Source organism: Stenella coeruleoalba (assembly GCF_951394435.1).
Source record: "Stenella coeruleoalba genome assembly, chromosome: 5".
NCBI classification, from domain to species: domain Eukaryota; kingdom Metazoa; phylum Chordata; class Mammalia; order Artiodactyla; family Delphinidae; genus Stenella; species Stenella coeruleoalba.
In genome coordinates, this window is record NC_137150.1 from 86,147,847 (window position 1) to 86,164,965 (window position 17,119).

The 17,119-nt window shown below is 36.3% G+C and overlaps 1 protein-coding gene across 1 annotated transcript in view; it reads left to right on the top strand.

Annotated features, from left to right (window-relative positions):
• Window positions 1–17,119, top strand: part of SLC9C1 (solute carrier family 9 member C1) — a gene marked incomplete at its 3' end in the record, with an annotated part of 109,613 nt that overhangs the window by 77,049 nt on the left and 15,445 nt on the right. The window contains exons 20-24 of the mRNA XM_079921431.1: window positions 575–673; window positions 1,203–1,376; window positions 4,186–4,317; window positions 4,451–4,636; window positions 6,110–6,233. Of these exons, the coding sequence (XP_079777557.1) occupies window positions 575–673; window positions 1,203–1,376; window positions 4,186–4,317; window positions 4,451–4,636; window positions 6,110–6,233 (715 nt within the window). The remainder of the gene's footprint in view (window positions 1–574; window positions 674–1,202; window positions 1,377–4,185; window positions 4,318–4,450; window positions 4,637–6,109; window positions 6,234–17,119) is intronic.

A 17,119-nucleotide genomic window follows, 5' to 3' on the forward strand; every position in this document is an offset into this window, starting at 1 on the left:
ACTATAATTTTTACCTCATCCAGCTTTTGAATACTCAACTCCTACCATGTAGCATCTCACATAGCGGGTGTTCAGTAAGTGTTTGTGGGATGAACAAATAAAGAGATTTAACCTGTTCTATTAACATCTTTTTCTATATCAAATAAGTAACAAAAGACAAATTATATTTTTTTCACCTGCTTAAAATATTTTGAATGAATGAATTTTTTTATTACTTCATCAGCTGTTTAGAGCACGAGTATGTATAAGACACATATGTGCCATTAGCTTCTATCTGTCCTATCTTTCATCCAAATGAAATATTTTCATCCTTCTACTACATTCTTATTCCTAGATTAGATTGTTTTTTAATCTACGTATGAACACCCCATCTGAAATTACATATACCTGTGAATATCCACCTTCTTCTGTTAGCCATAATTCCTATTTTCTCTTACAAATTTATTACTAACACAAAATTTCAGATATTTTAAAGTAACATTTACTTTAAAAATGTACAACTTTTTAAAAAATGTAAACTCCAATCACCACTAAAATATTATTTATGGCTTATGTATTTGGTGATATTTTTTAGGAAAGATCCAGAGTTGTAACATTTGATTGTGGAAATGATATATTTGAAGAAGGTGATGAGCCCCAAGGAATTTATGTAATTATTTCAGGCATGGTAAAGGTAAGGCAGAGACATTTATAAATGCCCTTGTGAGCACTAGTTAAAAAAGTTACATAATACAGAATAAATACCTTTCAATGTTAAGAACTCCATTATTCCTTTTTTTGGACAGCAGCTGTTATCCAAACAACAATTTTCTTCCTCAGACACAATGATAATACCAGCCATCACCTTTAAGTCATACGTTGCTATTGATAACAAGAAACCTCAAAGGATCAGCATTAAGATGGAAAATTATAATATACATTGTTATTTATCTTATGTTTGAGTTGGGCCTTTAGCCATTCTAAGACAGGTATAGGTTGAGTGAGTAGGTGGGATCAGAAAGATCAGAGTATTTAAGAATGCTTTTTTTCCAAGTCATTGCTAATTTAATAAATTCACTTTAAAAGTTATGAGTAATACGTGTTCTCAAACAATATATAAATATTAAAACTGTTAAAACCAAAGGGGGAAAAAGCCATAAATTAAATAGTTTTGGTAAATTAACTGGCCTATGTATTTTTTTTCTTTCTTTGTTCCTGAACAGCTTCAAAGATCAAAGCCAGGTTTGGGAATTGACCAAATAATCTGGGAGTCAGAGGAGAAAGATTACCAAATAACTTACACAGACTTTGTGATCAGTGGGGCAATAATAGGAGAGCTAAACTGCTTGACTAATGAACCTATGAAATATTCTGCCACCTGCAAAACTGTAGTGGAGGTCAGAAAACATCACCTAATGTCTTACTGTTGTACTTTGTTAAATATCTAGTACAAAATTTAAGGTTATTTTTGTACTTGTATATGTTTACAGTCTAGCGACAATTTTTTAAAAAATAAGGATGATAAAGAAATAAAACTTGTTACAAAATTTTATGAACACACTATAATGTCCTAACAAAATGGTTTGTAAAAGTTAACCTACCATATTGAAACAAGGATTTAACCAGAAAAACTGGTTATATGAGATCTCTCATGGGAAAATTAGATGGGATATGTTAACTATCAATACCATAATTTGGAGGGTAAGGAAGGGAACAAGTCAAAGAGCTGGGGTTTATTACTAGAAAAGTTGAGCAAAGTGGACGGAAGTTTCCTGACACACAATTGAGGACAAAATCCTCAAAGCAGCAGAGACTTCCACTGGCCTAATGTGAACTCAGAAAAAATAATGACTGTAAATAATTGAACCTCCAAAATATATAAAAACCCATAAGTCGATAATGACACCTATTTTTTTATTCCATAAAGGTTGCTAGGATATCAATTTATGTCTCTGAAAATGGATTGCTTCTTTTTTTTTAAAGGACCGTGTTTTATTTATTATTTTTTTTACTATATATATATATATATATATTTATTTATTTATTTTTTGGCCATGCTACACAGCTTGCGGGATATTAGTTCCCCAACCAAGGGTCAAACCCGGACCCCTGGCAGTGGAAGCCCGGAGTCCTAACCACTGGACCACCAGGGAATTCTGGATTGCTTCTTTTAAAAAAGAAAAAATTAAACATTTATCTTGCCTTTCCTCTATGAACTCTTTCAAGGAAGCTAAAAAGAAAAAAAAAAATGATGAAAAATTCTTCTGTGTAAAAGAATTCCAGCTAACAAATATAGAATGACAGAATTAGAATATCTCCATTTTGCCATCCCTAATGAAGTAATAAAACCTCTGTCAGAATGTCTATCATCAAAAAGTCTACAAATAACAATGGGACTTCCCTGCCAGTCCAGTGTTTAAGACTCTGTGCTTCCACCGTAGGGGCTCCAGGTTTGATCCCTGGTTGGGGAACTAAGATCCCACATACTGCAAGGTGTGGTCAAAAAGTGAAAAAAAAAAAAGTCTGCAAATAACAAATGTTGGTGAGGATGTGGATAAAGGGATGCCTAGTACACTGTTTGTGGGAATGTAAATTTGTGCCACTATGGAAAACAGTATGGAGGTTCCTAAAAACTAAAAATAGAGCTACCATATAATCCAGGAATTCTGCTCTTGGATAGGTATATGAAGAAAATGAAAACATTAATTCAAAAAGATACATGTACCCCAGTGTTCACAGCAGTATTATTTATAACAGCCAAAACATGGAAGCAACCTAAGTGGTAATATATATATATATTATATACATATATATGGTAATATTACTAAGCCATAAAAAAAGAATGAAATTCTGCCATTTGCAACAACATGGTTGGACCTGGAGGGTATTAACGTTTAGTGAAATAAGTCAGAGAAAGACAAATACTATAAGTTATCACTTATATGTGGAATCTAAAAAAAGAAAACAAACAAATTAATATGACAAAACAGAAATGGACTCACAGATACAGGAAACAAATTAGTGGTTACCAATAGGGAGAGGGAAGGGGTTGGGACAAAATAAGGGTAGAGGATTAAGAGGTACAAACTACTATGTATAAAATAAATAAGCTACAAAAATATATTGCACAGTACAGGGAATAGAGTCAATACTTTGTAATAACTTTAAATGGAGTATAATCTATAATAATATTGGATCACTATGTTGTACACCTGAAACTAGTATAATATTGTAGATCAACTATGCTTTAATTTTAAAAATTGGGCAAAGGATTTGAACAGATACTTCACAAAAGAATATACAAATTGCCCATAAACACATGAAGAAAATAATCAATATCATTAGCTCTCAGAGAAATGCAAATTAAAATCATGATAAGTTATCACTACACACCTACTACATTGGCTAAAAATAAAAAAACTGAACAGTGTATTAGCAAGGATGTGAAGCAACTGAAATTCTCATACATGGCTAGTTAAAGGGTAAAATGTTACAACTTCATCTGAAAACAGTTTGGCAGTTTCTCATAAGGTTAAATACACACTTACCCTATTGCCCAGCAACCCCACTCATAGATACTTACTAAGAGAAATTAAAACCAACATACACAATGTCTTCTGTATTCATAGCAGCTTATTCCTAATAGCCAATAGTCTGTTCATTGTTCGTATCCGCATTTTATTATTGACCAAAACACTCGCTCCCCTCAAATAATGTGTTTTTAGAAATACTTATGTCTTTAGAAAAGGTTAAATGATCTTTGATACTTGGTTTTCTATTTTTTTCAGAATCTGTAAGAATAATAAAGAACCTCTCATTGGATCATGTAGTCTTTTAGTGCTTAGTGTATGACAAGATTGCACAAATATTTACTAAATAGATACATTTTATTAGGTTTCCAGGAAATAACATGAATCTATATAATTGAAATTATTAGCTTTAATGTTACATATATAAATGGGAAAACCTCATTCCATTAAATCATGGGTGCACAGGATGAAATGTTAAACTGATATCCTCTGGGACTTCCCTGGCAGTCAGGTGGTTAAGACTTCGTCTCCCAATGCAGGGAGTGTGGGTTCCATCCCAGGTTGGGAAACTAAGATCCCACATGCCTCGTGGCCAAAAAACCAAAACATAAAACAAGCAATATTGGAACAAATTCAACAAAAGACTTAAAAAAAATTGATATCCTCTTCTTTCCAGGCATACTTTATTCCCAAACATCACTTGTATGAAGCTTTTGAACAATTCTGTCCTCACATTGAATATAAAATGTGGCTAAAACTTGGACTTTCTATTACTGCCAAAAAAATCAGGGAACATTTATCTTATGAGGTAAGAGGTGTTTATATAAAATCGTATTTCTCTCTGAGTGAAATAGCCCTAAAGTTTTGCTAGAAATTAACTATTTAGGAATTTATATTAAACTTTATAAACAATAGACTATGAAATTGTGTTTTTCTTATAGGATTGGAATTACAAGATGCAGTTAAAACTCTGTAACGTTTATGTAAAAAATATACCAAAGAACACCAAAACTGATATCTATGGTGAAACTGTAATTTATGTCATCCTCATTCATGGAGCTGTGGAAGATTGTCAGTTACGAAAAGCTTATAAGGCTCCTTTCTTAATTCCTATAACATGCCATCAGGTAAAGAAATATTGATTCAAATCTTCAGGTCAATATGCCATTTGTCCAATGTGTTAATGTTAGAAAAATTGTCACTTTTCCACCTTCCCATTCTCTCCCTTTCCCCCACCACCTCCATACCCCCCCCCCCCCACACACACATACCACACACCAAATTAATTGATTGCTTTTGCACTGGGTAGCCCAAACACCAAGCTATTCCTATTCACTGTCAATGAATTGGGCCAAGCTATACATTTTGACCACAGTTAGATTTTGGTGCAACTGTAAATAGCAAAAGAGGACCTATTAAGTTCATGTACATATTGCAGAAGGACTACTCTCTCTGGACTGTAACAGCAGTGCTCTAAAAATGTTCTGTCAGTCCCATGCTGAAGTGAGTACCAGTGGTATTTCCCCAGATACTTTCAAAGTGAATGTAGAAATGAAGGACTTCTCATATTTAAGCTGTTGGGTTACCCTTCCAATTAAAATGAGAAGCTGTGCCATGAGAAGAAAGAAAGAAGTAAGACTGTATTATGTGTGTGTCTGTGTGTGTGTGTAGAGTAAGAGAGGCACATGTCAGGAGGAATCAGAGGACACATAAAATACAGCTAAAGAAAGTAACTTGAAAGAGGGACCTAGAGTCAATTAAATCAGGTACTTTTTAAAAGCAACTATGACAGAAACAGGCTAGATGCTAAAGTGGTCAAGATGAATGAGACTTTAAGCTTGCCCTCAAGAGATCTCTCAACCAAGCGAAAAGAAACATCTATAAATAGATTAATAAACATTTACAGCTATGGTAGAAGTGCTTAAAAGGTAGATTTGGGACACAAGGAAAAAACTGAGGTGGGAATAAGAGGAATTCTAAGCTGAGAAACAGTCACAAGAAAATTTTCTACGTGGATGCCACTAGCATCAATTTGATGCCAAGTGAGAGGAAGTAAAACATTATTCTTACCTATGGTGCTCCCCAACTCTATTCTTGAATACATAACAATAGAGCTTAGTTGGGGGGTTCTGGTTGGGAATTTAGATGACCAAGTAAGAGATTCTCAAGGCAGCCCAAACCTGCCCAACTCTGTCTACTCTCCTAGGCATAAAACTCTGCTCACTGTGGATTTGGGCACCAATGTTATTCAAAGCACATTGAAGACACTCACAAGGTTGGAAGATTTCTTGAAATCCATTGATTTTCAAACTTTCTTCCTGCCACATAGAAAAACTTTCTGGGTGATATTTTAAAGGGTCATTGATGATTAACTCGATTATTTTTCTCATTTGTAATAAAAATGAGCAAAATAATTAAAAATCAGTGAAAGTATGTAGAATATTGACTCTCACAAAACTAACATATCCAGGTATTTAAAGGTATCTAATATCTATTGCTACTGTCAATTTTCAGGCCCAGATATTTAGAGAGGGTCTGAGATAGTAGCCTAACAGAAACATTCAACTGTATGATATAGCTTGTAATCTGTCAACTTTCAGATACAAGGCACTGAAGATTTCACAAAGGTAACAATTGTTCGAACTGCGATTGATTCAAAAAAATTCAGGTGGAACACTAGAAAGTATATAACTTCACGTAAACGTGCTCATCCTGTAGCATCAGGTATGTTAGATTTCTTTGAGCAATTGGGAACTTACTTTCCTTTTGTAAAATACTCCTATATGTATTTGGAAACTTGTATGCATTCTACCTAGAGTACTGAGGAATCCTTTTAACTGCCATATTTGATATCCAATGTGTGAATTAAAACCGAGAACATCTAAGTTATTAGAAATTTTAATATTTAATCTATAAAAACAAACACATATAATAGTATTATATATTATACACATTATTTGTGTTTAAAAGTAATTAATGAGGGAATTCCTAATTCATCCCAAAAGTTAAAATATTTTATATAGCAGTAATAGTGAAAATATTGTTGCACTGTCTGAACAACAGAGATATAAATCACGTGACTAAATGAATAACTTTACTATTTTTAAAAAATTTTTTAAATTTTTTTATACAACAGGTTCTTATTAGTCATCCGTTTTATACACATCAGTGTATACATGTCCATCCCAATCGCCCAATTCATCACACCACCCTCCCAACCCCACACAGCTTTACCCCCTTGGTGTCCATACGTTTATTCTCTACATCTGTGTGTCTATTTCTGCCTTGCAAACTGGTTCACCTGTACCATTTTTCTAGGTTCCACATATATGTGTTAATATACGATATTTGTTTTTCTGTTTCTGACTTACTTCAGTCTGTATGACAGTCTCTAGATCCATCCATGTCTCCACAAATGACCCAATTTCGTTCCTTTTTATGGCTGAGTAATATTCCGTTATATATACGTACCACATCTTCTTTATCAATTCAGCTGTCGATGGGCATTTAGGTTGCTTCCATGACCTGGCTATTGTAAATAGTGCTGAAATGAACATTGGGCTGCAGATGTCTTTTTGAATCATGGTTTTCTCTGGGTATATGCCCAGTAGTGAGGTTGAAGGATCATATGGTAATTCTATTTTTAGCTTTTTAAGGAAACTCCATACTGTTCTGCATAGTGGCTGTATCAATTTACATTCCCACCAACATTACAAGAGAGTTCCCTTTTCTCCACACCCTCTCCAGCATTTGTTGTTTGCAGATTTTCTGATGATGCCCATTCTAACTGGTGTGAGATGACACCTCATTGTAGTTTTGATTTGCATTTCTCTAATGATTAGTGATGTTGAGCAGCTTTTCATGTGCTTCTTGGTCATCTGTATGTCTTCTTTGGAGAAATGTCTGTTTAGGTCTTCTGCCCATTTTTGGATTGGGTTGTTTGTTTTTTTAATATTGAGCTGCATGAGCTGTTTATATATTTTGGAGATTGATCCTTTGTCCATTGATTCATTTGCAAATATTTTCTTCCATCGTGAGGGTTGTCTTTTGGTCTTGTTTGTAGTTTCCTTTGCTGTGCAAAAGCTTTTAAGTTTCATTAGGTCCCATTTGTTTATTTTTGTTTTTATTTCCATTACTCTAGGAGGTGGATCAAAAAAGATCTTGCTGTGATTTATGTCAAAGAGTGTTCTTCCTATGTTTTCCTCTAAGAGTTTTATAGTGTCTGGTCCTACATTTAGGTCTCTAATCCATTTTGAGTTTATTTTGTATATGGTGTTAGGGAGTGTTCTCATTTCATTCTTTTACATGTAGCTGTCTAGTTTTCCCATCACCACTTACTGAAGACACTGTCTTTTCTCCATTGTATATCCTTGCCTCCTTTGTCATAGATTAACCATAGGTGCGTGGGTTTATCTCTGAGCTTTCTATCTTGTTCCATAGATCTATATTTCTGTTTTCATGCCAGTACCATATTGTCTTGATTACTGCAGCTTTCTAGTATAGTCTGAAGTCAGGGAGTCTGATTCCTCCAGCTACATTTTTGTTCCTCAAGACGGCTTTGGCTATTCAGGGTCTTTTGTGTCTCCATACAAATTTTAAGATTTTTTGTTCTAGTTCTATAAAAAATGCCATTGGTAATTTGATAGGGATTGCATTGAATTTGTAAATTGCTTTGGGTAGTATAGTCATCTTCCCAATATTGATTGTTTCAATCCAAGAACATGGTATATCTCTCCATCTGTTGGTATCATCTTTAATTTCTTTCATCAGTGTCTTATACCTTTCTGCATACAGGTCTTTTGTCTCCCTATGCAGGTTTACTCCTAAGTATTTTATTCTTTTTGTTGCAGTGGTAAATGGGAGTGTTTCCTTAGTTTCTCTTTCAAATTTTCATCATTAGTGTATAGGAATGGAAGAGATTTCTGTGCATTAATTTTGTATCCTGCAACTTTACCAAATTCATTGATTAGCTCTAGTAGGTTTCTGGTGGAATCTTTAGGATTCTCTACGTATAGTGTCATATCATCTGCAAACAGTGACAGTTTTACTTCTTCTTTTCCGACTTGTATTATTTTATTTCTTTTTCTTCTCTGATTTCCGTGGCTAAGACTTCCAAAACTATGTTGAATAATAATGGTGAGAGTGGACATCCTTGCATTATTCCTGATCTTAGAGGAAATGCTTTCAGAATTTCGCCATTGAGAATGATGTTTGCTGTGGGTTTGTCGTATATGGCCTTTATTATGTTGAGGTAGGTTCCCTCTATGCCCACTTTCTGGAGAGTTTTATCATAAATTGGTGTTGAATTTTGTCAAAAGCTTTTTCTGCATCTATTGAGATGATCAAATGGTTTTTATTCTTCAATTTGTTAATATGGTGTATCACATTGATTGATTTGCATATATTGAAGAATCCTTGCATCCGTGGGATAAATCCCACTTGATCATGGTGTATGATCCCCTTAATGTGTTGTTGTATTCTGCTTGCTAGTATTTTGTTGAGTATTGTTGCATCTATATTCATCAGTGATATTTGTCTGTAATTTTCTTTTTTTGTAGTATCTTTGTCTGGTTTTGGTATCAGGGTGATGGTGGCCTCATAGAATGAGTTTGGGAGTGTTTCTTCTGCTGCAATTTTTTGGAAGAGTTGAGAAGGATGGGTGTTAGCTCTTGTCTAAATGTTTGATAGAATTCACCTGTGAAGCCTTCTGGTCCTGGAATTTTGTTTGTTGGAAGATTTTTTTTTTTTTTTTTTTTTTTTTTTTTTTTTTGCGGTACGCGGGCCTCTCACTGTTGTGGCCTCTCCTGTTGCGGAGCACAGGCTCCGGACACGCAGGCCCAGCGGCCATGGCTCACGGGCCCAGCCGCTCCGCGGCATGTGGGATCCTCCCGGACCAGAGCACGAACCCGTGTCCCCTGCATCGGCAGGCGGACTCTCAACCCTGCGCCACCAGGGAAGCCCTGTTGGAAGATTTTTAATAACAGTTTCAATTTCATTACTTGTGATTGCTGTGTTCATATTTTCTATTTCTTCCTAGTTCAGTCTTGGAAGGTTATACCTTTCTAAAAATTTGTCTATTTCTTCCAGGTTGTCCATTTTATTGGCATAGAGTTGCTTGCAGTAGTCTCTTAGGATGCTTTGTATTTCTGCAATGTCTGTTGTAACTTCTCCTTTCTAATTTTATTGATTTGAGTCCTCTCCCTCTTTTTCTTGATGAGTCGGGCTAATGGTTTACAAATTTTTTTTATCTTCTCAAAGAACCAGCTTTTAGTTTTATTGATCTTTGCTGTTGTTTTCTTTGTTTCTATTTCATTGATTTCTGCTCTGATCTTTATGATTTCTCTCCTTCTGCTAACATTGGGTTTTGTTTGTTCTTCTTTCTCTAGTTCCTTAGGTGTAAGGTTAGATTGTTTATTTGAGATTTTTCTTGTTTCTTCAGGTAGGCTTGTATAGCTATAAACTTCCCTCTTAGAACTGCTTTTGCTGCATCCCATAGGTTTTGGATCATTGTGTTTTCTTTGTCATTTGTCTCTAGGTATTTTTTGGTTTCCTCTTTGATGTCTTCAGTGATCTCTTGGTTATTTAGTAACATATTGTTTAGCCTCATTTAATCATGTGTTTCTGTTTTTTACATTTCTTTCCCTGTAATTGATATCTAGTCTTATAGTGTTGTGGTCATAAAAGACACTCGATACAATTTCAATTTTCTTAAATTTACCAAGGCTTGATTTGTTACCCAAGATATGATCTATCCTGGAGAAGATTCCATGAGCACTTGAGAAGAAAGTGTAATCTGCTGTTTTTCGATGGAATGTTCTATAAATATCGATTAAATCTATCTGGTCTATTGTGTGATGTAAAGCTTGTGTTTCCTTATTAATTTTCTGTTTGGATGACCTGTCCATTGGTGTAAGTGAGGTGTTAAAGTCCCCCACTGTTATTGTGTTACTGTCAATTTCCTCTTTTGTAGCTGTTAACAGTTGCCTTATGTACTGAGGTGCTCCTATGTTAGGTGCATATATATTTATAATTGCTATATCTTCTTCTTGGCTTGATCCCTTGATCATTATGTAGTGTCCTTCATTGTCTCTTGTAACATTCTTTATTTTAAAATCTATTTTATCTGATACGTGTATTGCTACTCCAGCTTTCTTTTGATTTCCATATGCATGGAATATCTTTTTCCATCCCCTCACTTTCAGTCTGTATGTGTCCCTAGGTCTGAAGTGTGTCTCTTGTAGAGAGCATATAGATGGGTCTTGGTTTTGTATCCATTCAGGAAGCCTGTGTCTTTTGGTTGGAGCATTTAATCCATTCATGTTTAGGGTAATTATCAACATGTATGTTCCTATGACCATTTTGTTAATTGTTTGGGGTTTGTTTTGTGGGTCCTTTTCTCCTCTTGTGTTTCCCACTTAGAGAAGTTCCTTTAGCATTTGTTTTAGAGCTGATTTTGTGGTGCTGAATTCACTTAGTTTTTGCTTTTCTGTAAAGCTTTTGATTTCTCCATCAAATCTGAAAGAGATCCTTGCTGGGTATAGTGATCTTGGTTGTAGGTCCTTCCCTTTCGTCACTTTAAGTATATCATGCCACTCCCTTCTGGCTTGTAGAGTTTCTGCTGAGAAATCAGCTGTTAACCTTATTGGAGTTACCTTGTATGTTATTTGTCATTTTTCTCTTGTTGCTTTCAATAACTTTTCTTTGTCTTTGATTTTTTCCAATTTGATTACTATGTGTCTTGGCGTGTTTCTCCTTGGGTTTATCTTGTATGGGACTCACTGCACTTCCTAGACTTGGGTGGCTATTTCCTTTCCCATGTTAGGGAAGTTTTTGACTATAATCTCTTCAAATATTTTTTTGGGTCCTTTCTCTGTCTCTTCTCCTTCTGGGACCCCTATAATGCGAATGTTGTTGCATTTAATGTTGTATCAGAGGTCTCTTAAGCTGTCTTCATTTCTTTCCATTCTTTTTTCTTTATCCTGTTCCACGACAGTGAATTCCACCATTCTGTCTTCCAGGTCACTTATTCGTTCTTCTGCCTCAGTTATTCTGCTATTGATTCCTTTTAGTGTAGTTTTCATTTCATTTATTTCATTGTTCTTCTCTGTTTGTTTGTTCTTTAATTCTTCTAACTCTTTGTTAAACATTTCTTGCATCTTCTTGATGTTTGCCTCCATTCTTTTTCAGAGGTCCTGGATCATCTTCACTATGATTATTCTGAATTCTTTTTCTGGAAGGTTGCCTATCTCTACTTCATTTAGTTGTTTTTCTGGGGTTTTCTCTTGTTCCTTCATCTGGTACATAGCTCTCTGCCTTTTCATCTTGTGTATCTTTCTGTGAATGTGGTTTTTGTTTCGCAGGCTGCAGGATTGTAGTTCTTTTTGCTTCTGCTGTCTGCCCTGTGGTGCATGAGCCTATCTAAGAGGCTTGTGCAAGTTTCCTGATGGGAGGGACTGGTGGTGGATAGAGCTGACTGTTGCTCTGGTGGGCAGAGCTCAGTAAAACTTCAATCCACTTGTCTGCTGATGGGTGGGGCTGGGTTCCCTCCCTGTTGGTTGTTTGGCCTGAGGCAACCCAACACTGAAGCCTACCTGGGGTCTTTGGTGGTGCTAATGGCGGACTCTGGGAGGGCTCACACCAAGGAGTACTTCCCAGAGCTTCTGCTGCCAGTGTCCTTGTCCCCACGTGAAACGAAGCCACCTCCCACCTCTGCAGGAGACCCTCCAACACTAGCAGGTAGGTCTGGTTCAGTCTCCTCTAAGGTTACTGCTCCTTCCCCTGGGTCCCGATGTGCACACTACTTTGTGTGTGCCCTCCAAGTGTGGAGTTTCTGTTTCCCCTAGTCGTGTTGAAGTCCTGCAATGAAATTCCACTAGCCTTCAAAGTGTGATTCTGTAGGAATTCCTCCTCCTGTTGCCGGACCCCAAGGTTGGAAAGCTTGACATGGGGCTCAAAACCTTCACTCCAGTGGGTGGACTTCTGTGGTATAAGTGTTCTCCAGTCTGTGAGTCACCCACCCAGCAGTTATGGGATTTGATTTTACTGTGATTGTGCCCCTCCTACCCTCTCATTGTGGTTCCTCCTTTGTCTTTGGATGTGGGGGTATCTTTTTTGGTGAGTTCCAATGTCTTCCTATCGATGATTTTCCAGCAGCTAGTTGTGATTCTGGTGTTCTCGCAAGAGGGAGTGAGAGCACGCCCTTCTACTCTGTCATCTTGGTTCAGGGACCCAATAAATAACCTTAGTATAAAGCCTATTCATACAAATTTTGCATGAATAAAGTTGAATCAGAACATAAATGATTATTTAATAAATACTATTAAGTCATTGATTCAAATTTAGAAAATGAGTTTGAGGTAGGTTTAAAAATTAACTGGTAAATGATTAAATTATTGAATAAATAGTAATATAATTTAATATTTATCATTTCACTGAAAGAGACATAGTTCTAAATTTAGAAATATAGAAATTAATTTTAAAATTCTGTGTCAATAAAAATATTACCAATCAAGAGGTCAGCAAAGGACAATTCATGGAAGAAAAGTTACATTGAAAACAAAATGTAAAAGAGTTCAACACTACTAACATTTATAGAAACAGAAATTAAATATTGCTCTGTTTAATTAGTGAGATTTTTAAAGAATTATAATGTCTAATGCTCAAAAAAAATGTTGCGAATCTGATATACATTCTTACCTTGATACCAGCACTAATTGATGAAATAAATTTATCACAAGATTCCAAAAGCCGTAAAGGTTTTTATATCCTTTGCCTAAATAATATAATTTTTATATATGTCAATTATACCTCAATAAAAAATTAATTAATAATATAATTTCTAGACATTTATTGTAAAGAAATAAATCAAAAAATGTGATAAGGGTAATTGAGCATTATTTATAAAAATAAAAAGTAGAAGTTATCAAAATGGCTAATGATAAATGAATGGTTAATTAAATTAACACATTAGTCAACATGATTAAATGCTAAATAACCATTAACCAATTAATTTCCCATGTAGTAACTTGGAAAAGACAATGATACATGTCAAGTAAAAATACCAATGATACAACATTGTGTTGCTAACATTAAACAAATTTTATCTTTATTATGTTACAATTATATACCTTTGAATCCATGTGGACACACAATACTGTCATCACATGAGTCTCCTCTCATCTTTAGATTAAGCAGAAATGGGACATGGTATTGAAACCTTCACCATCTTCTCTTTTTTCAGCCATCTCCCCTCCCCACTCTCTAAAACGTAGCCATACCAAACAGCTAATGGTTCACATAATCTGGGAGACCTCATGTTTTCTCATTCCTGAACTTTTGCACATTCCTTCTTTTCCTTCTGCCTGGAACTTCTAAACATGCCTCTCCCCACATCTCCCCATTCCACGGAGCTAACTTCTTATTCTTCAAATCTCAGCATCACTGATACATTCCAAATTCACAACACTTCACTCTCCTGTGTGCTCCCATAGCCTGCTATGCAGACAATCCTATTTTCCCATTTTGTATTTTTTTTTGCTGACCCATCTGCTCCAAGAGGGCACGGATCATAACTCGTTTGTTTTCTTATGTATCCCCATTGCTTACCAATGGGCCTGGCATGCTCAATAGATATTAATATAAAAGTATTTTGGGGATGGTGGGACAATAGATGATTTTGTCTCTCTACTTTCCAAACCTTCTGCACAATTGTTACACAATCTTTATAATAGAGGACTTTTAATCCCTTTTTTGAAAAGTGACCCCACTTGCTACCAGTCAAAATTACCACCAATTTCAGATCACATGTCCTGGGTGTAAGTGACTTGAACATGGTTGACTTTGAGAGTCGTACTATTTGATACAGTCCTTTGTTTCAGTGCTTGAACTAACACAGTCTTTTTTGAAGCAGCTGCAAGCAGAACAAATGAAGAACACCCTCAAGAAGAGACAAGTACTCAGGTAAACTGAGAAATAGAGTGAAAGTACAGTCAGCCCTCCATATCCTAGAACACGGAACCCATGGATACTGGGCGCATACTGTACTATGCCACTTTATATAAGAGACTTAAGCATCCATGGATTTTGGTACTTGTGGGAAGAGGGAATGTGGTCCTGGGACCAATCCCCTGCCAATACCTAGGGACGACTCTACCTCACTAGATCTACACCAGCCTACCTGTAGACTGGATTTTAGGGAGTTCCAGGTGGGGTAGAGAGTTTATTTATTTATTTAATAAATTTTATTTTTTAAAATTGAGGCATATTTTTAAAATTTATTTATTTTATTTTTGGCTGTGTTGGGTCTTCATTGCTGCACGTGGGCTTTTGTCTGGTTGCAGCAAGCGGGGGCTACTCTTCGTTGTGGTGTGCAGGCTTCTCATTGTGGTGGCTTCTCTTGTTGGGAGCACAGGCTTTAGGCACACAGCCTCAGTAGTTGTGGCACACAGGCTCAGTAGTTATGGCACATGGGCTCTACAGTGCAGGCTCAGTAGTTGTGGCACACGAGCTTATTTGTTCCGCGGCATGTGGGATCTTCCCAGACCAGGGCTCGAACCCATGTCTCCTGCATTGGCAGGCAGATTCTTAACCACTGCGCCACCAGGAAAGCCCAATTGAGGCATATTTGATATATTAGTTTCGGGGAGAATTTATTTTTAATTCTTGTCTTTTCCAAGCTGGTTGTATTTTTCCAGGAGATGTTGATTATCATGCCCAGAATCTGAGAAATATCTACTACAAATACATCAGAAAATTGTATATTTGATTGTTAAAAATGTTTTACATCAGTTAAGTCTATTTGCTATATTAGCAGTAGGCATCAAACTCAAAACACATGCTCCCTTTCCCCCGAAACTCTCCTCATGAGTGTATGTTGAATGAAAGTTAATTATAGGTTCCATGGGGGACGTTGAAGGTGTTTTTCTCATGTCCATCTTAAACTCAAATGTGTCCAAGTTCTCAGATCTTCAAGAGGCCAATACTCTTCTTTAACACAAATGTTCTCATTCTGCATAAAAGCAGGAAGTTCACTTTCTCCCTAAGTATTTTGGAGTCTTCCTGGGGAAGCTTTTCCTCAAACCTTCCCTGGTTGTTGCTTGTTACCTAGAATTCCTGACCCAATAGCTTTGGGGCTAAGAGTATGGGCTCTAGCATGAAATTCTCTGGTTTGTCTCCTGGTTCCATCATATATTAGCCATGTGACCTTGGACAAGTTTCTCAACCTGCCTGAGCATCACTTTTTCCCTGTCTATAAAACAGGGATAATAACAATGCCTATTTCATATAGTGCGACCACATGGGGATTAAAGAAATGGGAAGTACACTGCATAGTATTTGACATATAACAAGCAATACATACACAGAATGTCTATTATTCTTTGTTAACCCCTTCTTAACATTGTAAACTTCGTCTCCAAACCTCTTTTGCTCTCCCCATATTAATTTTCTAAAAAAAAAAATATGGACACAGTCACCTCCTCTAATTCTCGCAAACACAGTTGCTGCTGAAGACTAGGAAATAACAAAGGGAAATTACAATTAAAAAACAAAAAAAGAGGAGTAAGACACTTAAGATAAAATATTAGATGGCTTCGTCTAGCTTACCGATTAAGCCATCTTTCTCCTTAGCCCTGGCAGGCTGACAAGCCTGTAGGATTCATCTTAATAGCATATTTGAGGGGATGGAGGGAAGAGCCAGGGAAGCTAGTGCTCTCCTGGTACACTTTGCCCCAAAATGCTGCTTTTCCTTAATTAAAGAAAAGGATTGCATGATGGTTGCTAACATAGAGGAAGTAGTGTTAAAGTGAGAGACAGTCCATTAAATGGTAGAAACATCAGCTACTGAGACATACAGAGATCAACAAAGTGTGTTATGTAGTAAATTCTCTTTTCTCCCTGATGTCAGATCTTGGCTATGTTTCTGAGCCAGCTCCCTTCCTACTCCCCCCAAACCTTTGCCCTACTACTACCACCCCAGAACTGTAGCTTTACCTTTACATAATGAAAAAGGCTGACACAACATAAAGTGGCTCCTTACAAAATGTTTTGGTCCGCACACAGTGCTGTCACTGGCAGAAGTCCCAGTTCTAGCTGCCCTGATCTACAGACCAGATCTGACACCAGCTCTGCTTTATAAATCTGCCCCTTATTAACAGTCTCAGACTTTGACTCCTATCTCCATTTTTAGAATCAACAGCCTACAGAATCAATTGTTAAGACCACGGAGGATAAGAACTTCTATGAGGATGCCTATAACAAGCCTAAATGAAAGTCTGGTAAGCTGCCTCAGTTTCTCCAACGTGATCAGGAGCACACCTGTCCCCAGAGATGTAGAAGGAAGCCAGTTTATTTGCCTTTGTGTGATAGTATGATTATACTACCTTCCACTAGCCAGAGATGCTTCTAATGGCATTAGCTCTAAATTCTAATTTGGAAAATTAATTTTAAAATAAGATTCCTTTATCTGGATTTCTGAAAACTTTGTAGTCTCGTGGTTCCCTCTCTATATTCTGCTATTTAGTCTCACATGCAACACTGGTTGCTCCCTATTTGGCAGGTCATTTTTCAGGCAGCCATGCACTGTGGAAGATGTAAACAGGCAATAAGCTATG